Raw genomic sequence first — 22487 nt, forward strand, 5'->3', positions numbered from 1 at the left:
ACGTTGTTATACACAAGAGTTAAGGTTTAAATGTAGAACTCCACACTTATTCAGCTTAAAAATATGAAATTTTAACCATTAAATTACTTTTAAAAAAATAAGAATAATTGTAAATTCAGTTTTGGAACATTGCACACAATTTATTATATATAGAGTAAACATCTTCTAACCGATAATAAAGTAATTTACAAAACTGAATTTACAATTATATTTTGAAACAAGCTCTCTCAATCTCTTTTTCCTTTGGGTTTCGGCCCTTTTGTATAAAAAGAAAATCATTTTTCAAAAAAAAGTGCTCAATGTATTGCCAATACTTATTTTATTTTATTTTTGTCATGAGCCAATATTTATTTCTATTAAATAAATAGTAAAAAAAAAAATTGTTCAAATATTTATCTCTGGTCTTTTGTTTTGAGAGACAACTAGATCAGTAATTTTACTCGAATCAATTATCTCTTATAATTATAAAAATGATCGGAGACTATTTCACATTATCAAATCTCGACTTTCTAAGCAAAAACTTATTAGGGATGGCAACAAGTAGGGTCGGATGTGAGTTTTACATTTCCCAAACCGGCACCCGAAGCCAAATTCAAAGGTTGTTTGAGTGGCATAACAAAACTCACACTCGTTGGGTTCAGGTTTTTCCATCCAAACCCGAACCCGCTGGAAGAGCACATAGAAATAATAATGTGTGACCAAACATTATTTTTCATCACATTCTTTATTTAACTCTTTACAATGGAATTATTATTTGTCTAACTTTTTCACATGTGTTGTTTTTTTTTCTTTTTCTAGTAGGCTAGTGGCTAGAAATCAGATTAAGAGAAAATTGAAAACCAAAAATAGATTAAGGATCTCTTAGGTAAAAATAAGTTATAAGCTAACTGATAACTGATAAGCTAGTTCATAGCTGAAAAGTTAGTTAGTTTATATCTGATACTGATAGTTGATAACTAATAGCTTATAGCTGAAAAGCTAGTATAATAAAATTAAAGTGTTTGACAAATTTAGTTGTTGTAAGTAGAGCTGGGTATGCGGGCTAGCCCGCCCCGTTTAACCAGCCCCACATAAACCCGCATATTAAACGGGGCGAACAAGCCCGTCGGCAAATATAAACGAGTTATAATATTAAAATAAAAAATCATTTTTTTTAAAAAATAAACTAAATTAGTAAAATATTGATATAATGAAAGCTTAAAAAAATATATTATTAATAATTTTATGTTATAACATATAAATTGTAACTAACAAATAAAAATAAATAAAGTTTATGATATCATTGAGTTTATCTATCTTCTCTTTGTAAGTAATGCAACTAAAATCAAATTCAACTAATTCTTATCGTCATTTTTTTACCGTCCATTTTAGTGAGAAAAACTTTCTACATGTACCCAAAAAAGCATAAAAAGATTAACAGATTCAACTTAACTAAATCACATCAAGGTAACCAAATTATTCAAAACATAAGCGGAAAATACCCCCAAGAAAAATAACTACCCATTTGGACATGTATCTTTTAAATACTAGCAAATGTATATACAGTTAAGACAAAGTAAAAGATAGTGAAACTTGATATTTTGTGATGTTGTCTACTTGATTAAAATTGGAGTGTGTTGTTGCTTTTTATAATTAGGGTTTAGACTAAGTCCTTTTTTTTTGTGGTTAAAAAAGTTGAATTTGGACATGAATCAAGTTATTTATATTTGATAAATTTTGTAATTAATTGTATAAAAAAAAGCAGGCGGGCCACGGGCTAACCCGCGAACCCGTGAATTTAACCCGCATAACCCGCGGTTTTAACAGTCCAACCCACACGAGCAAAAATGTAAACGAGCCAAAAAAAATTGGTCTTAAGTCTGTGCGGGCTGCGGGTTAAACGGGTCGGCCCGCGGACCTTGATCTGTATACTCAGCTCTAGTTGTAAGTAAAAAAAGACATAAAAGTACATTGTTAGTGGGTAGTTTTTTTTTGTAAATGTTAGTGGATAGTTATTACATAATTTAAAAAACAAATAAAACTAATAAGGGTAAATATGGAATAAAATGAAAAAGTCATAAGCTCATACGCTACTTGAAATAACATCACAAAAAAGCTATAAGCTAGTTAGAGAAGCTCGTTATCAAACACTTCACATTTTTATCAAACAAACTTATAAGCTAGTCCAATAAACTATAAGTTAGCTTATTGGACTTACCAAACGGTGTCTAAGGGATCATGGAACTAACTTGAGGACAACAGCGGTAATTATGAAATTTAATATATAGTAATTGGGTGTGGTTTCGATTGTGGATTTGAGTGATCTCAAACTCAAACCCAAGATATCGAGTGTCACCCGAACTCGAACTCAAACTCAATCAACTCGGATTTTTTCTGTTAACTCGGGTTCGGGTGGATCCACGGGTTTGAGCTTACCTACCACCCTAACACTTCGTTTGGTTCTATGGAAAGAAAGTGGAAAGAAAGAAAATTACGCATAGCAATGCATGAATTTATACTAACTTTAGTCCAAGTTCATGCATTGATTTGCGTAATTTTCTTTCCTCTCACTTTCTTTTCCCAGAACCAAACAGACTCTGAAAATTATGAAGGCCATCTTTGGCTGGAATGAAATTATGAAGGGTCCTACCTACCACTAAAGCATTCTCATATTGTTTGTGGATGGGATTATTTATTGTACGTATTCAGCCTTAATTCTAGCACCACATAAATAATGATATATCTATCACAATAATAGCCTTTACAGCAGACACAGTGAAAGATTAGTCAATTATTATGCAGTGATATATGGTTAGAATTATCCCTCTAAAAAGTGAAAGATTTATTCTTCTCCGGCCACTAACCTTCAAACTGAAATAACGGACCAGGATTCCATGCATTCAAATTTTTGATGCAGTCGTGCAGTCACTTGATTTACAGTCGTCCGATCAAGATCAGACGGTCATGACTTAAAACTTTATTTATTAATTGCATTTATCTAAACCGTCCGATTATGATCGGACGGCTATAAAACGACTGCATTGAAAATTGCCTGCACATGATCCATTTCCATGAAATAACTTCCAATAACTTAAAAAGTGAAATATATAGTATTTCTCTATTCCTCTCTCTATTTCTCTCCCTAGAAAATAACAAGAGAAAAAAAAATACAAGAAATACTCAAAACTAAATCTTAAAAATCGATATTTTGGTATAACTCAACTTTACAAAACTAACTTTGTAGAGTTGAGTTAGACCCAAAACTTCCATTTCTAAGATGATATCAGAGCATCTTCTGTAAGAATAATAGGCCTTGCTAGTGGCGGATCCATAAATTTTTGCTAGTGGGGGCTAGAAAATAGTATATATTTTTCTCTATTTAAATTTATATTTTTCTTTATATGATTACATAAAATTACAATTATCGATTAAAATTAAATTAAAATAATAAACACTTAACAATTTATTTTTTAGTTTTTTTTAATAAAAACAAAATTTATATATTTATATAATTTATACGATACAAATCATTTTAACTTAATTTAAAATACAACACACAAGTAACGTAATTAGTACTATACAAATAATTTGAAATGCAATACAACACACAAGCAAGATAATTAGTACGATACAAATAATTTAAATTTGCGATACATTTTTGTTGAGATTTTGATAATTGTTGGGATGATTAGAAGAATTTTGGGTGTTGTTGAAGTGATTATTGAGATCCATTTCACTAAAAAAAAGACTAATACTTTAAGATTAACACTAATAGGAAGATAATAATAAGATTATTATAGTGAAAAAATCCGTTTTTTTTTTCTTTGTCCAAATCAAATGAACAAAGTCTCTGTTTATAGACAAAAAAAATCATGAATTTTGGTAAAAAAAATAAAAAATATTTTGCGATGAAAAAAATGAGTTCAAAGTATTAATGTGATAAGAATCCGTCCAGCCAATCAGATGTTCACACGTGTCCCTATCTTCTTCTCTCTTCGCGTGAAACCATTGTGTGACTCTATCCTAACAACTTAAGCTTTTGGGATAATCAGTTATTTGACATGTTCAACGACCCTTTAGGCCACATGTTATTAATTTCTGATCCGGTCATCCATTTATATTCGCGCCCCAACCTCAATAGCGCTGGGCGTGAGGGGTTGCGTTAAGAAGTCTCAAATTGATTGCGAGATGACTTATATGTATTTATAAAGTAGAGATAATTTTCATCTTACAAGCTAGTTTTGTAGGATTGAGTTAGACCCAACATCCATTTCTAAGACTAAATAAATCGAAAACAACGAGAAATAAAAAAATCTAAAACGTCACAAATCAATCAAAGCCTCGCCCCTACCACTGAAGAAGGAGGGTAGACAACTTTAAAGAGAAGGGCAACATGAAACAAATGATTGACCCACCGGCCAAGGTACAAATGTAATAGAAAGAAAAGGAGGGAGTTTCATTCGCTAAAAAATAGGGGATTTGACTGAACAATTTTTGTACTTGTATTCAAAATAATTGCAACAACAACAACCAAGCATGGCATACACACCACGTTTTAAACTACAAACAACACATATGCACTTGATAGTAACTTATACCAAAACAAAAATCACTACCTTAAATTATGTTAGGTAAATATAGAGTCTATATATAAATGTGTGCAATTCAATATGTTGATATAAGAAAACACATAGTTAATTAATACATAGTAATCGTCCAATATTAATTCCATTCAATATATGCTTGCAAATACAATGGCTGTTACTGAACTTAGAGTTTCATATCTCCCAAATTCACTTGCTTGTTGCAAAACATGGTCTTCAACTTATCAATCACACATCTTATCGCTACAAAAATCAAAATCAAGGATTATGTATCATAAACTATCCATCAATAATTCCACTGCTCTCAATGACAAGGTAGCTTGTAGTAATCTTTCTCTCACTGATTTAAAGAAGTTTAATTATAATTTGAAAATCTCTTCAATAAACGTATGATTTAGTTTTTAAAACATTGTCATGTTAATTATTTCCAGAGTTCCTGGGTATATATAGTGTATGGTGACTTGGGTTTCTAGATTTCTCTTTAAGCCATAACTACAATACAATAGTAGTACATTAATGCAAGGATTTATTTATTGTTATTGTTAATTTTATACTACATAGAGCTGCAAATAGGTAAATGAATTGACTCCTAATTTATCCTTTAGAAAAGATAAACATTTTGGTATTTCAGAATTTAGTTAGATATAGGTATTTTTAGGCAAAATTTAATGTATTTCATATTTTATATTAATATATTAATTAATAATAATAAATAAATAAAACCAGTGGTTGAAGAATATACCTTTAAGAAAACGAAACCAGGTACCAAAGAATATACCATTAGAAAAATCTTATCCTCATTCATAACATTTTGTGGCTTAAATATTTTGATAATATATATTATACACCATTAAAGTTCAAATTCAATTAAGTTGGTTTTGATTATTTGTTACAAGTGAAAGATTATTTTCTTGCTATGAAGATTATGAAAAATAGGTTGAGAAATAAGATAGAAAATAAATTTCAAACTAATTAATACGATTCAATTGTTGATGAATTTTATGATATAGAGCAATGTCATGTACAATTTAGATAAACAGTGTAAAGTATTTTTTATTTTTTATTAAGCATATTTAAGTACTATTATAATTATTATGATTTATTTAATATTTATAATTTAATTATTTCGGCCCCCCGTTTTATAGATTCCTGAATTCGTCCCTGTCCCCATAACAATAATGAACTCACTTCCCGACACGAGTGAAAAACTTTACGGGTCGCTATGAATTTCTTGAATGAGCCTCCAGCCAACAATCCTTGTCATAATGCAACATAATTTTTAGCATGTTTCGCTCAAGTATAATTATGTTACTTTATGAGATGACTTGCTATTCAAAAAGATTTAGGCTTAAATGCAATTTTGGCCCCCCAAGTTTCATAATTGCTTGATTTTGGCCCCCCACATTTCAATTGCTTGATTTTAACCTCCTAAGTTTCACAATTGCTTGATTTTAGCCCTCCAAGTTTTAATTGCTTGATTTTGGCCCCCCAAGTTTACTCCCTGTTGCATCTGCTAGCCCCCCATTGATTTTTTTGACTAAAAATTGCTTATGTGACATTTTTAAAAAAACTAAAAATATGTTTTAAATAAAAAAATAATAATATTTGCTTTTATAAAAATGTATTAAAAATTGTTTTTTAATAAAAGGTTTAATAATTATTTTTTATTTTAAAAAAAGTTTACAAAGTTTTAAAAAAATAATTTTTAAAAGGTTTAATAATTATTTTTTATTTAAAAAAAAGGTTTAATAATTTTTTTTACTTTTTTATATAACAAAATTATTTTATAAACTACATATAATAAAAAATATATTTTATAATATAGTTTTTAAAAAACAATTTGTAATTTATTTATTTTTAAATACTTATTTAATTTTAAAATGTCACATAACCAATTTTTAATCAAAAAAGTCAATGGGGGGCTAGCAAATGCAAAAGGGGGTAAACTTGGGGGGCCAAAATCGAGCAATTGAAACTTGGAGGGCTAAAATCAAGCAATTGTGAAACTTAGGGGGTTAAAATCAAGCAATTGAAATGTGGGAGGCCAAAATCAAGCAATTGTGAAACTTGGGGGGCTAAAACTGCATTTAAGCCAAAGATTTAATAGATCTGCATTAGATCGAACTTAATCCTTTAACCTAAAATAAAATAAACACCACACGAAGAATAGAGTTAATTTATCTCACTTACCTTAATTGTGTTTCATTTTGTTTGTGTTAGTTGACACCTTTACAAACTGATGATAAGACCAAAAGTTTGGATGAAGTAAAAAGAAGAAGCAAAGAGGCATTGCTAAACTCAAGTGATCCTATTGTAACAATGAAGATGATTGACTCGATCCAAGGGCTAGGAATTGGTCACCATTTGAAAGATGAGATCAATGTACAACTTGGTAGGATATGTGATTGGGATGCTTCAAAAGACCTCTTTGCCACATCCCTTCAATTTAGGCTACTAAGGCATAATGGATGGTCTACATGCTCAGGTACATTATTATTTTGTATAAGTAGCTTCCTTAATTAATGTTGCTAACATAAATAAACTTTATGTTTTGATTAGTACTATATGGTTGTTTGGTTATAGATGTTTTCAGGAAATTTTTAGACAAAAGTGGAAATTTCAAGGAATCACTAACCAGAGACATTAAGGGCATGTTGAGCTTATATGAGGCATCATATTTAGGAACAAAAGATGAAGAAGTATTAAAGAAAGCAATGGAATTTTCAAAGGCTCGTCTAAATGATTTAAGGCCATACCTTAGTCCTGAAGTTAGTAGGAACATTGGCCAAGCCTTATCACTTCCAAAGCATCTAAGAATGGCAAGGTTAGAAGCTAGAAATTATATGGAAGAATATAGCAAATCAAGTAATCAAATACCAGCTCTTTTGGAATTGGCAAAGTTAGACTCTGACATGATTCAGTCACTACATCAAAAAGAATTAGCCGAAATATGCAGGTGACTTTATGCTTAAGATTATATCTTATATAAAAATCTTCAAGTGTTTATGTGAAACTTTTTCGTCCACAATGGCATGTCAGTGTGTCACCACATTTGTTAAGGGATATACAATGTCTCTTTAAAGTATTTGTTAAGGACTAAAATTAGTGACGCTTAATTCCATAATGAGACATGTGTGACACTGTGGCAGGCCATGGTGGATGAAAAAGTCCCTCATAAGCGGGGAAAAACCTAAAAATTTAAATTTATTTGACTTGTATAGGTGGTGGAAAGACTTGGGACTTACTGATAAATTAACTTTTGCAAGAGATAGACCAGCAGAGTGCTTCTTATGGACAGTGGGAATTTTTCCAGAACCATGTTATTCAAATTGCCGTATTGAACTTACAAAAACCATTTGCATTTTGGATGTTATTGATGACATCTTTGATAGTTATGGCACATTAGATGAACTTGTTCTTTTCACAAATGCTATCAAAAGGTTTGCTTCTAATATAATTTGTTTGTAGGAAATAAATTTAAAATTAATTAAGCCACTTGAGTTGGACTATTGACTTGAGACTTTGGAGTGTGTTCCTCTCAAGATCTCGGCAGATTCGATTTTCCCTAGTGTCAATTTTGGTAGGCTAGTCCATACAAAGCAAAAAAAAAACTCTGGCTTTAAATGAGACTCCTGCAAGTGGGCGGTGAGATTGGTCCCCTCGTATTAGTCGGTCTTTGGACCAGATACCGAGTATTAAAAAAAATAATGATCATAATATTAAACTTCATTTTTTTGTAGATGGGATCTTGATGCTATTGAGCAGCTTCCTGAGTATATGAAGATATGTTATATGGCATTATATAACACCACAAATGAAATTGCATATAGAATTCAAAAAGAACATGGGTTAACTGCTGTTTCTTACTTGAAAAGAACAGTATGCATCATATGAATATTTAATATTTATTTATGACATACTATCGTTAATAATATGTTAAATATAATTAGTGATTGATGCTTAATTGATGCAGTGGATGGACATGTTTGATGCATATCTTGAAGAAGCAAAATGGTTCAATAGTAGATATGTGCCAAGTTTTAAGGCATATTTGGACAATGGAGCAATTTCTGTTGGATCATGTATGGCAATGATGCATGCTACTTTCCTAATTGGTGATATAAAGGAACCCATTTCCATGATGAAATCATATCCTAGACTCTTCATTTGTTGCGGAGAAATTCTTCGACTATGGGATGACTTAGGAACTTCAACGGTATCTTTCTGATCACTGCTAAAAAAAAGTTGAATTAGAGACAAAAGTTATAATTTTTTTGTTTTGAAATATTTCTATTTTGATCAATAATATATTACTAATTTTTTGTTTAGGAGGAAAAGGAAAGAGGGGATAATGCTTCTAGCATAGACTGCTTGATGGGAGAGAATAATATTTTGGATGAAAATGAAGGAAGGAAACACATAAGGCTTCTAATAAGGAACTTGTGGCAAGAACTCAATGGTCTAGCTATGACCAAAACCATACCTTTGTCTATTGTCAATGCTTCTCTTAACATGGCTAGAACTGCTCAAGTTATTTACCAACATGGAGATGATAAAAGCACTTTTACTGTTGATGACTCTGTTCAAAAATTGATCTTCACATCATGATGAAAATTTGTCAATTTGTCTATAAACATAACATGTATTTTCAATAATCATTAATGAAATGTGTAGTTTTCATTCACTTTCTTTGAACTCCTTTGACAAACTGTTTTGTTAAGATAAACATGTTAATATTGTGAAACATATGCAACTGCAGAAATTAATAAATAAATGCGGGTCTCAAAACTAGTAGGTTAAGGCCCATTTGGATTCGGCTTATTTTTGAGCTTATCAAAATAGTTTATGCAAATAAATAAAGTTTTATGTTAATTTATAAGTTTTTACTAACCAAAATTATATTTTTATAATATATTTTCTCATAGACTACTTTGAAAAGTTTATAATAATGCATAAAAATTTATTTATTTACATAAACTGTTTTGAATAAGCTCAAAAATAAGTCAATCCAAATGACCCTAAATAAATGAGTATCTAATATTTATTTTTTATTAGGAAATTGAGAATAATGACAACAATAAAATTAAACTACTTTATTTTTTTGGAAAAATTTTAGTTGGCCGGAAATAATTAATTGGGTTTCGGGGCACTACATGCACAAGTTTTTTTTTTTTTTTGGGTACAGTCTACATGCGCAAGTTTCACTATTTGTGTATCATAAATGGCTAAATATCCCCCCTATCACATATATGGTACATCACTAGGGTTTTATAAATAAAAAAAGGGAAAGGGAAATTTAATTAATTAATTGATATATTAATAGTCCTTTTACAACGTCTCCGAGATAAATTTATTCCCATATTTTGAGTGTATGAAGTTAAACTTTTATCACTGAATTATGACTTCAAATGTATGCAATGCAACTAAGGGTTGTTTGTTATGTATGCAACTTTTTTTATATTTTTTTGGAATAAATAATTTAAAAATTATTCTTTATTCTTTAAAGATTTGTAAGAAAATAATAATTAACTATGGTTTAAAAAGCATTCAACTTAAAAATTATAGGAGTAGATGATAAAAGAGAGTTTCATTAATATGGCTATAAAAAAAGCATAGATATCATAAACAACATTTATTTCTCTCTTCAATTAAAACATTTTTATTCAAAAGTTAATCTAAATAACAATTTTATTTTCAACATAAAAAATACTTTCTAAAAATTATTTTTGAAAAAATCTTGCATACGAACATAATTAAAATTTCAAAAATAGATTTTAAATAAACTTATCTAAATTAAGAAACACAATTAAAATTCACAACACTTGATAATCAAATACATCTTCAAGCCCAATCCAGCTCATCCACGCCACACTTTAAGGCACACCTTACCTTATGTTACACTATCCACATAAAGATAATGACCTCTGCATAATGTGTATTCCTCAATTCCACTCACGGAATGGGGCCCATGAGGTTGTTATGAATATCTTCATGCATAAATACATTTATACAATCACTCTTAAAGTATACACATTTCACTCGGTTCATATACATTCAAATTGAATAGTCAATTGAGCTACATATCCCACCCTCAATAAATGAAATCTATATTGCAAATTGCAATGAATTTGTAACTGCATGCAATCTAATTTTTGTTGCCTACACCCCGAGTTGGTCCAACCAATTTAGAAGCTTAAAACGAAATTGGATATGAGGTCTTTTAAATATCAACCATAAAATTTGATATCTTTTGAAGTCTAATTAATTTTCACAATATTAAACAACAAAAAAATAAATATTAAATGCATTAAAAAAGATCTTTATTTAATATATATTTGAGTCTTTGGAATACTTGTGGATTATATTCCGCGCTGAGGATTTGTGCTCTTTAATTATGCGGTCACCGCTTGTGCTTGGATTCGTATGCATCCTTACATCTCCAGATTTGGCTGTTGTCGGCATTTTCGTTCTTTGCATGTTAACACTTTTACCTGACCCTTTGTCACTACTTTATGCAATAAAGAGGGAGCACGCCGTTAACATGAATTAGCGTTATGTCATTCCTACAAGTGATCACCCATTACGTAAGGGAGTAATTTTTTCCTACGCACAAAATATCAAATCAATAATATTGAGGCACACACATCACAGAAAAAAATTTAAAGATAAATGATTTAGTCATATCAATTATCAACTAGAGTATTATTCAATTTTTTTTAAATCATATATCTGTGTCTAAGTATATTTAGCTTAAGTATGTATGTGCCTACGTAAGTATTTCTATGAGGAGTAAAATATGATCTAAAATAATTAATTTCAATAAAATTATCAAATTAAAATTATAAATTTAATAACTAAATATAAATTTGAAGTCTGGCTGCCTCACTTTCACTTGCCAAGTTGCCATCCCATCCCTAATCAGACTGGTCCTCCCTTCAACCCAAATCCATTTGTGTTGTATCCACGACTAGGAAATCTGACAGAGGACAAGATTGGGTGGGAGAAGGTAGAGAGAACAGAGCACCACATCACACAACACAACATGATTGAAAACTAGATCCAAGCATACGTAAGAATCACGTGCCACAAGTTATATACTCCTTTCTTTTTTTTTGACAGTACGAAATTAAATACTCCTGGCCCTATATTAGTAATATATGGATCATGCTATAATACATATATTATTAAAGTATTTAAACATAAATATTTTATATTAAATAATATAGTAAAATTTAATTTTTGAAAACGTTAAATGTACAATTTTTTTTAATGCATTTAATATTTATTTTTTTTGTTGTTTAATATTGTGAAAATTAATTAGACTTCAAAAGATATCAAATTTTATGGTTGATTTTTAAAAGACCTCATATCCAAGTTAACATGCAAGTTAAGTTGTTTTTTTTTTAAAGGATGCAAGTTAAGTTGTTAAGGATGGTTCTATGGCCTTATTATATGTTTGTAATGATTTTGAAATGAGCTTTTGTTATACAACTGGTGTTTAGAGCTGAAAATTTCGTGTGTGTAAACTGAGTTGAAAATGAGCAATTTCTAGTGCCAATATGATGATACTTCTACTACATTTAACTCCTTAATAGTACGAGGTACAAGTACATATTATGATAACAATTTTTCTTAAGGGTCTTGTTAACATGTGCATATAGGGCACATGATAAGGTATCTTAATATAGAAATTTAACATTTAATGATACAAGACATTTAATGCTTGAAAAGTTAAAATGCACAAATTCTAAGACATAATTTCTATTTTTACTACCTTAACATGTGCCATATATGCACACGTTAACATTCTTCTTTTCTTAATATACTATGCATTATATTATCACTATTATCATTCATCATCATGTGTTGGATCAGGATCCTTTTCGACCATTTGTCTAATGTTCTTCATCCTGCCTCATCTCAGCAATCACTTTATCTTTTTATATCTTTTGCGTTATTCTTTTTGTCCTTTGTGATCGAATCAACATGTCCAGACTCTAATAATTAATTTGACATTTTAAGGATGAATTTAGGCCAAAACTGAAAATTTTAAATTAATTTAGGCCAGTTGGAACACATGTTTTTTATTTATTTAAAATTGAAATTTTTCAATATAAAACTAAAATTTTATATAAGCTAGATTTTCTAATTCCGCCACTAAAGAGGGTCCAAATTCCCATCCTCATGTGTTATAGGCTTGCTTTCCTTTACATGAGGCAAATGACATATTATTTCACGTGCCTTTTCTGCATACTAGCACAATGCCACTACTAGTAGTAGTAGCAATCTTGCTCATTATATTACTATTAGTCATAAATATTTGTATACCACCAGCTCAGCTAACCACAGCCTGAGACAGAGTTTCACAGATTTTGAGACTATGGATTGGAGACGTCACCCAATCATAAAATTTGTATTCGTTACAATAATATTATAATAATATTGATAACTTGTGCACCATCGAATATAACAAAAAAAAAATGAATGCACCATATATACATGGAATGTAACAAAAAAAAACGACTGCACCGTGGAAAAGTTGATGAAGTCTTCCATATTAAAATTGACCTCTACTATAATACTATCTTATATCTTATCAATTATCCGCTATTTTTAACAAAAACTTATACATGTACTACTATCTCATGAACAGCGCTGATAAAAACTTGTTGAAGTGGATAATCTGAACTTCTGAAGCTTCACATTTAAGTTTAAACCAAAAGAAGAAGCTTACTTCTACGACTAAAACTACCATGCTTGATGATTCCCCTTATGCCTTAACTCCCATAAATTTCATTGCATTTTTTCAGAGCCCCCCTCGTAGTATTACATCACTTAACAGTGATAATTTAAGAATCTCTTACATATTTCTGATCCCTATTATATATAGTATTGTGCTACAAGAAACCATCAATGCAATTCAATTGAGTTTGGTACTTGAATTGAAACTCTGAGTTGTCATCCAACTCGGATCATACCTCAAAATCAAAACTAATAAATAAACTCTCATATACAATGAAATATTATTTTTTTAATTTTATTGATTAACTGTTGAATTTGACTAATAGTATCAATCAGATATATTTGTTATTCAATAAACTTGAAAAAATAATTTTTATTTATATATGAGATCAGAAAGTGTATTAATAAATAAAAGATGAAAATGTTAAACCAAGGTATCTGAAACATTAGTTAAAAAATCTAATCGGTAAAATCTTCTCGAACGTAGTCAATCTCTAAAAAAAATAAAAGTGTTAGTTTTTAACTGGTGTCTGACGCAACAAATATAAGACAAATATATAAGCTAACTTTTTTAAAAGGAAAAATCTTAATTACAGTTTTTGTCATACTATTTTCACATTTTCATGAAATTGATCCCTGTTGTTGTGAATTCGTCTTAAAATCACACCAATGAATAACTTGATGTGTGGAGCAATAGAACGGCAACCAATAATTAAGCGGAATAAGCAATAATAATAACAACCGATAAAAGATAAAGGAGAAGAAAGAACACGATAATTTGTTTACCCAATTCGGTCCAATAATGACCTAGTCTGGGGGAGAGAGCAGCCCCTCTGTTCCACTATATCAAACAAGTAACTTTACAAAGAGTTCCAATTGAGTTACAAGAATTAATCCTAATTCTACCCAAAAACCCGAATCTCTTCCCGTGGCCAAGAGACTCAATTTGATAAGTGTTTCCCAAGGTGTACCACAAAGATAGTTTGCCCACCCTAGAGTTGTACCAAGAGAAAACTCTTTTTCCTCTCTAAAACCCTAGCCCTTGTGTGGTGGCAAACCCTAATCCTTGTCTCTACATCTCTACTCAATTTTTCTATGAATAAAGTGATCCCTATTTATAGAAAAATATATGCCAAAAAATTAGTAACAAATCTGTTTTAAAATAAAACAAATCCAAGTCAGAATATCCTCCAAGAAAAGATTTTTCCCAAAAAAACAGCAAAACAACACATGCTGTGAAAACGCGCTGCGCCTGGGCGTGAGCTCCTACGCCTGGGCGTGAGAAGACAGAATTGATCCCAGTTCTGCATGCCTGGGCGCCAGCTCCCACGCCTGGGCGTGAGCAGGCAGAATCTCTCAAAAACATGATTTTCTAACTTCTTGTTACCGAGATTTCAAGGCATATCCAACACCTGTATTTTAAAATCACTCAGTTTTGATTCCTTTATCAAATTTTTGAACTTAAAAATGGGGGTTCATTTTTGAAATTCAAATCGAAGTTTTTATTGAGTTTTCCTATAATTTTATAGTTTTTTATCATTTATTTATCACCAGATTGTATGTCGCATCTTTTAAAATATGTTAAATCACTATTTTTAAGTACAAAAATTTAATAGAGAGATCAAAATTGTGTGGTTTTAAAATAATGAGACCAATTTCGTGAAGGGGCGAAAATAAAGATACCAAAAATATAATTAAGTGAAGAAAAAAAGAAAATAAAAATTGTGAAAAACCAATATCATCAATATGAATTTAAATAAATTCGTCACGTCTCATTCCCAATAGTGAGATGTAAATAGGAATCCTGTAAATGAATAGGCAATTGCATGCGCGAATATATTCTCGTTTGTAGATTCTTAGAACTGAGCAGTGAGAAAAAATGTAGTTCTTGGGGTTGTTATGAACAACTTTTTTGATTGTTCATAATTTGAAGAGATAATTTCTAAAAACTACTAACAAATTACACTAAACTAAAATAACTAACTCATTTCATTAATTTTTTGTTTGATTATTACATGCATCAAATGTCATTACCAATGACTCATCATTATTCTAGATCATTTTAGAACATGAATAATCACCTACAATTGACTAATGCATCTTGGGCTTATTTTAATCTCTAATGCGTATATCCATTCATTACACGAGTCGTATACTATATTGTATGTGCTCTAGTATTTTGTGGTATAATTTGGGAGGCAATAAAACCAATAAACCCGCCTCGATAAGGCAAATAAAATCAAATTGTACTATGGTTAATTTTGAAATTTATTCGTACTTATCTCTTTCAAACGATGTAACGAATAACATTCAATAGCAAAATGCAAATAAATTATCATGATTTCTTCTATGTACTTAGAAGAATAAAAATGTAGGCAAAACATAAGTCATCTAATAACGAGAGCGCACACCACCCTGCAATGGGAATAAGCCGACGTATGAGCTTAGCCCTAAACATTTAAACAAGCAAGGCTAAGCATTTCCCGTGAACTTAGCCTATGCCTCGACAAGTATAACTACCAAGAGTTTCATCATCATAGTACGTCAGGTAGAGCGCTTAACTCACAATGGGTGTTACTGCTCGGGGCTGAGAACCAAATTGTGTTCCTCCAGCCTATATCTGTTTGAAAAACAACTTCGAACTAACGTAAGGATAAACAACTCTGAACCTATACATCATCGTTTGAAATGTGGTTGACACATAATTTTATCAACAAGTTGATTATGCTCAACACCCATCTCTTGCAAGTTGCAAACGAACGATTGTGGTTGATGCCCATCTCTTCTATCAAAATGTGTTTGAAATCCATTCTTCAACAAGTTGGATATGCTCGACATATTTTTCTCCCTCCTTATTCAACTTCCTCCTCGGACAGACGCTACCATAAGTCACCACTCATGACTTCGAAATGATGACTTGGGAGACAATTGTTCTGAACTGACTCAAGTCTCATGTTTGCCAACACTAAACCACAAAAGGTCTAATGATAGAAATAGTTATTCAGCCCAATCCAAAGGTGCCTCGCCACCCTAGACCATAACAATTATCCTCGAATTCCCTTAAATCGTAATTGATCATAACGCCTTCGCTAGGGGTGTACGTGGGCCGGATTGGGTTGGGTTTGGCCAAAACCAAAACTCAAACCATATATGGTACTCCGGGTTGGGTTTAGTAAAATAACCACCCGTTATAACATTGGGCCGGGTTGGGCAAATCCACTAATTTCCGGGTTGGATTGGGTTGGGTTGTGGGTTACCGAAATTATTTTTCTATTTTTTTATATTAAATATCTAAATGTTGAATCATCATATTTTTCATAAAAAATAACTCAATCAATGTATTTTCTTGAAAAATAGGCTAACCTTTTTTCACTATAAAAAATAATCACCCATTTTTTTGTGTAAATCTACTAATTTACGGGTTGGATAGCGTGTTATCCAAATGATGTTTTTGCATTTTTTAATATCAAATGACTAAACCATGAATCACTATATTTGTTTATGAAAATTATTCAATTTTTTAAAATTTTAAAAAAATAATGCGAAAAATTATCATATTTGTTCATAAAAATTATTCAATCTTTTTTATTTTTGTAAAAAATAGTATAACTCATTTTCAATATAAAAATATTTAATAATCAAATGAAAAAATCTTTAATATTTTCATAAAAAAATTTCAAGAAACATAGCACTAGTGGGTTAGTGGGTTTTTTGGGTTGGGTCTGGTTTTACCCGAAACCCGATTTTTTTAATGGGTTTTTCATTTTTGAAATCCATATCCACCCACTTACCCGACCCAACCCACTTTTTTGAATTGGATTGGGTGGGTTTGACCGGGTCGACCGGATTTGCCCAACCCATGTACACCCCTAGCCTTCGCGGCCAATAATTACCTCATTGATGGGGTGTCGTTCATAATCATCCCCTTGTAAATGATAAAAGACCCCTCATCCAGACCTATATATATATATAAACACATTTTCACAAAGTGTTAAGGTATGCAATTTCTATCCTAAAATTTCTCACTTTATATTCTCATATCAACATAATCGTCGAAATATTTACATGAAATCCACCAGTTTCAACTTTGACAGATTATATGCTTGATGTTGATCACCAAAATATTATTAATAATTATTTTGCCGTTCAAAAAAAAAATGCTTCACGTTGATCATCAATTTTGATCACTCAAGATTGATATGCATATAAAAAAATTAAAAAATTACTTTTTCAAGGTATAATTGGAGAAATAATCCTCTCCATTGGATGAAGAAACTATGCTCGTATAATTGGCAGTAAAGTGGGTACTATTATACTTTCTGGAATTGTGATATCCCTCCCGTCTTTATCTACAACTTTGTGAAAAGGGACCAGTCCATGAACCGTACAATTATTGTGTAGGACTAATACAGCCAAGATAAAGCCAGATGATAATTTTCAATTCCAAGTACCAACACGTTACAAAATTCCATTTTAAAATCCAAATACTAGTATATCTTTTGAATTCCTCATCTATGTCAGATCTCACAGACTTGGAGAAATTTTAATACAGTGTAAATCTTAATTCTATAACATAGGGCTAAACACGAATTTATTATCCCACTCAAAATCGATATAACCGATAATACGTTGAAGCAGATAACCACTTTAGATAACTGACAACACAATTATTTTATTAGCAATTAACCACTTCAGTTAGGATCATTCTGTGAGTGCAATCGATTCTATTCCATACTTGTATAATACATATGAAAATAGATTGAATTCGAATTCTCTCAAAATTCATTTTTTGGTGAAACTTGTTAACCACTTGAGTCCGATGATTTAGTTTACTATATTTTTTAATTAACAAGTGAATAAATTGTCCCTTTTTATTCACCTTTAATGCCACATCATAAAGTATACACATTATCGTGTGGAAAGAAAGTGGAAGGAAAGAAAATTACTAGTCCAAGTTCATCCTTCTGTTTTCGTAATTTTCATTCCTTCCACTTTATTTCCTTCAAACCAAACAAAGCCTTAGAATCTAAAAAAGGTCGTTTTTTCTCGAAGACTAACCGGAACTACACAATTTTTTTTGTAAGAGACCAAAATATATCACTCACTCAATGTGATTTTGAAAAAAAATTTAATTACATTTATTAATTTTTTTTCTGTGTAAATTATATATCATATGTGCATAACTGCATAAACTAATCTTTCGTCGACCCTTGTAGCTAGGATACAAATGAGTGACAAACCTTCCTTAAAAATGTTAACATTGTTGCATGCTCAAGTCCTAGATCAAACACAAAACTTTGGTTAAGATATAAGAGATCCGCAACTCTTTTTTTTTAAGCATCCGCGGCTCTTATCTAAGTGTTATAAGATTATTAAATTATTATTTTTGTGACAACTTATTAAATCTTGGGTTTTGCTAATCGGTGCCCCGGGCACCGGTTAGTGAAAAAAAAAATATTTTGAATAAAAAAAAATATTTTTAAACTTTTGAGAAGTTGACCGTACAAGTTCCTATGTCAAATTACTATTTTTGTTTTCTTAAATTTTTTATCATTATCGATTTTAGTTATGTTTATATATTGTATATTTATATATTTAATTTTTAAATAACATATCCCGAACGTATCGTATCGAGAATTTTTTTAAAAAAATTGTATTACCGTATCGGTATCGTATCATATCGATATCGTGTTAGTGTCATATGTAGAGGCTTCACATGTAGTAATTAAGTAAGCATTTGGTAGTGTAAGTGTGATATTTTAGTGTCCAGCTGGAAATGAGGTCGGCAAAAGCAAATAAAAAGCGGGGGCACAAAGCGGATAAATAGAACCCACTTCAAATCATAAACCTTCATGAATTCATTCGTGTAAAGAGACAATCAAGATTAAATTTACAATTCTTCAACAACCAAAATTAGTAGTATCATCACGTTTTATGGCATGTAGGGAAGAAGAATAATAATGTAACAAAAATACATAAAGAAATCAAGTAAATAAAAAAAAACTTATGTGTCATATACAAGACCAAGTAATGCGAGAGAAAGATAATTTCTTTAATTAAGCAATTGTTATTTTGTTTTTGCCAATAAACAAGGACAACCTATAAGAGAAAATTACAAATAAATAATACAAAGAGTAGAAACTTCTAAAATATCATTTAAACACAACTCCATCAAATTAGTAGTAGGCTCATCAAGAAGAGTAGTACTCTTGCAGTGGTGAAGTAAGAAAATTTATAAAGTTTAAATAAAATCTCAGTTTTAAATATAAATTTTACAAATGAACGTATTAGAATGAAATGAATTTGAGATCGAAAATTGAGAACACGAATCTTATATACGAGAAATACTTATATGACCACAAACCTAAATAAATTATTTTTAGGCACATTCACATAAAAAAAAAATTAAAGAAAAAAATATTAAAATTAAATAAATTGATATGACCATTTTATTTTTCTTTTAATTATTTTGATGTGTCTTTTTAAATCTTATATGTCTATATTTTTGTGTCCAATCTAAGAATACCTCTGTTATATACTCCCTCATCTCTAATAATAAGACTATTCAAAAGATTTTGTGTACCTTCATATAAATTTCCCTCTTCAGACCTAACACTACAAGAAAAACAGTGTATACCCACGGCCATTTTTATCATTACCCACGGCTTAGCCTTGAGTATATGAAAGTTACCCACGGCATACCCACGGCATCGGTCCGTGGCATTTTGCTTCGTTGGTAATTCGCTATCCAGGAAAATGCCGTGGGTAAAGTTACCCACGCATTACCCACGGCCTAGTCCACGTTATTACTCGAGACTTAGCCGTGACTAATACCCACGGCATTACCATCAATGTCTCTTTCCCACGGCTTTACCATCAGAACCTAGAAAAGGTTTAGACCAGTATTTCTACGGTATTGCCGTGGGTAATGTCAATTTTTTTTTTTTTTTTTTACTTTCTTAACCTGTTCCAAAAAAACTAAACAACTGAAACAATTGTCAAGAGTTGCTTACTCCAATTTCATCCAACATCAGAACCAATTCCAAACAAACTAAACCATAACTAAATTTAAAATTAATCAAATTGTGTTATCAAAAGATCACTTCATCAAACTAAAATGTATTGTTAACAAAAATTGACACTATAACAAGTGTCAAAATAACCAAATTAGAAACTAGCAATTTCGACAAAAGATGTAGCCACAAGTCTAAGCTTAATCGGTAATAATAACAAAATGCACCGTTAATAATCTAAGCATAGGATGAAGTCATAATAACAACACAAACTAAATATCAATTTTCCTCGTTATCCTCGGATTCATCCTCAGACCCTTCCTCGGATCCATCCTCGGACCCATCCTCGGACCCTTCCTCTGACTCATCCTCATCATAATCTGGATGACGACGTCGACGACGGGAGGGCTCGGCCTGCATGGCAGCTACACTTTTTGTCAACGCTATCAGCTGCATTTGGAACTCTGCAGCACGCTATTCTGACTGCTGAGCTTCCTTTTGTCGCTTAAGCTCTGCTTGCCTAAGCTCCTCCCTTGTATTCCGAACCTCATCCTCTGCTGCCTTTGCTCGCTCCTCAAGTGTGGCCAACTGTGTTGCCATCTCATGAGAATAATGGGATGAAACTTGGCTGCAACCCATAGATGGAACAGTGTCTGGGGCGAGACTTGAAACACCTGGTCTATAATTCGAGGACCTATCTCCTACACCATATAGACGTCCTCGATTTTTCCCCCCAACAGATTTGGCCCACAGTTTTAAACGAGTCGCAGAGTCGACCATTTGGGAGCCACTCTCATCTGCACCTTCTGAGGCCTGATTCAAATTACTTTGGAAACTACCCTGTTCAAAATTTTAAAAAAACAATGTAAATGCTACAGTACTAATATTAAAACCTAAAACAAAAAAAATAATGAATCAATGCTTTAATTTTTCTTACATAAGTGTTTTGAGATCTAAGATCAACCCAAGTTGAGTCCTTCTTACGAATGTGAGTTCTTAAAAAGACCTCATCCACTGTGGGTTCTCTACCCAACTCTTCAGCCTTTCATAAAGCATAAAAACAAGTTCAGAATTCATAACAGTTCATCCTATAACAAGTTTAGCCTATCACAAGTTCAACCTATCATAACAGTTCAACATTTTAATGGCAGACAAGTTCAGCCTATCACAACAATAATAACAGTTCAGCCTATCATAACAGTTCATCATTTTAATGGCTGGCAAGTTCAGCCTATCACAACAATAATAACAATAATAACAGTTCATCCTATCACAAGTTCAGCCTATCATAACAAGTTCAGCCTATCACAAGTTCAACCTATCATAATAGTTCAGCATTTTAATGGCAGGCAAGTTCAGCCTATCACAACAATAATAACAATAATAACAGTTCAGCCTATCACAAGTTCAGCCTATCATAACAGTTCAGCATTTTAATGGCAGGCAAATCGGTTCAGGCAAATCAGTTTTAGAATATGTAGAAGGGAAAACATACCATCCGTAAGGTATGCTCGGTGAAAGTTATGGATCCGCCAGTATGGACAGACCCACCTTTAGCAGAATTACGATTCTTCTTATTTCGCTGTGATATCGCTTTATAGGCTGGCTTCTTCCACTCAATATCAAGCTCTTTCCAAGCATCCTCACCTATCCAAGATGGGCGTTCACACTTGTTCCTCGCTTCCATGTACATCTCAGAAAGACGCCTCGAGCCTTTGGAAGTCATATGTTGAGTGATCAAATGCATCCTCGACCATATGTTGCATTAACGTAAATGGATCTTCATTATCCATATGTCCGCTACTACTTGGAACATTATTTGGGTCGATACGTGGGATTTCTTCGCCGTGACCAGTCCAATACAAATAATTTGGTTTGAACCCATACTTATACAAGTGAAGTTTGACTCTACATGCAGACTGTATACGCCTACACGTGCACCTGTCACAAGGACATCTGATTCCACCATTGCTTACAAACTGAGGTCGACTTTTTGCCTTTCTTACAAACTCTTTAACACCAGATATAAAGGCGGGTTTCAACCCCCCTCAACGAGGGTTAAGTCTATCATATACCCAACTACGATCAGGTGGGTAGCCATTCATTTTCAAAAGAAGCTCCTAAATAGGAAAACAACTCACAAGGCTGA

At 31.5% G+C, this 22487-nt stretch overlaps 2 protein-coding genes across 2 annotated transcripts; one reads left to right on the plus strand and one right to left on the minus strand.

Annotated features, from left to right (window-relative positions):
• The first annotated feature begins 4645 nt into the window (after positions 1 to 4645).
• On the plus strand, positions 4646 to 9267 carry LOC123897773 (probable terpene synthase 11). The gene is made up of 7 exons (XM_045948551.1): positions 4646 to 4898; positions 6804 to 7068; positions 7167 to 7539; positions 7805 to 8023; positions 8324 to 8462; positions 8557 to 8799; positions 8913 to 9267. The coding sequence occupies exons 1-7, from the start codon at positions 4719 to 4721 to the stop codon at positions 9189 to 9191; spliced, it is 1698 nt and encodes a 565-aa protein (XP_045804507.1). The 5' UTR covers positions 4646 to 4718; the 3' UTR covers positions 9192 to 9267.
• Positions 9268 to 20706: 11439 nt separating this feature from the next.
• On the minus strand, positions 20707 to 22064 carry LOC123896584. Its single transcript, XM_045946955.1, has 3 exons — positions 21834 to 22064; positions 21276 to 21380; positions 20707 to 21178 (listed from the first exon to the last, which is right to left on the minus strand). The coding sequence occupies exons 1-3, from the start codon at positions 22062 to 22064 to the stop codon at positions 20813 to 20815; spliced, it is 702 nt and encodes a 233-aa protein (XP_045802911.1). The 3' UTR covers positions 20707 to 20812.
• Positions 22065 to 22487: the final 423 nt, after the last annotated feature.

This window comes from Trifolium pratense, linkage group LG7 (assembly GCF_020283565.1).
Source record: "Trifolium pratense cultivar HEN17-A07 linkage group LG7, ARS_RC_1.1, whole genome shotgun sequence".
In the NCBI taxonomy this organism is placed as follows: Eukaryota; Viridiplantae; Streptophyta; class Magnoliopsida; order Fabales; family Fabaceae; genus Trifolium; species Trifolium pratense.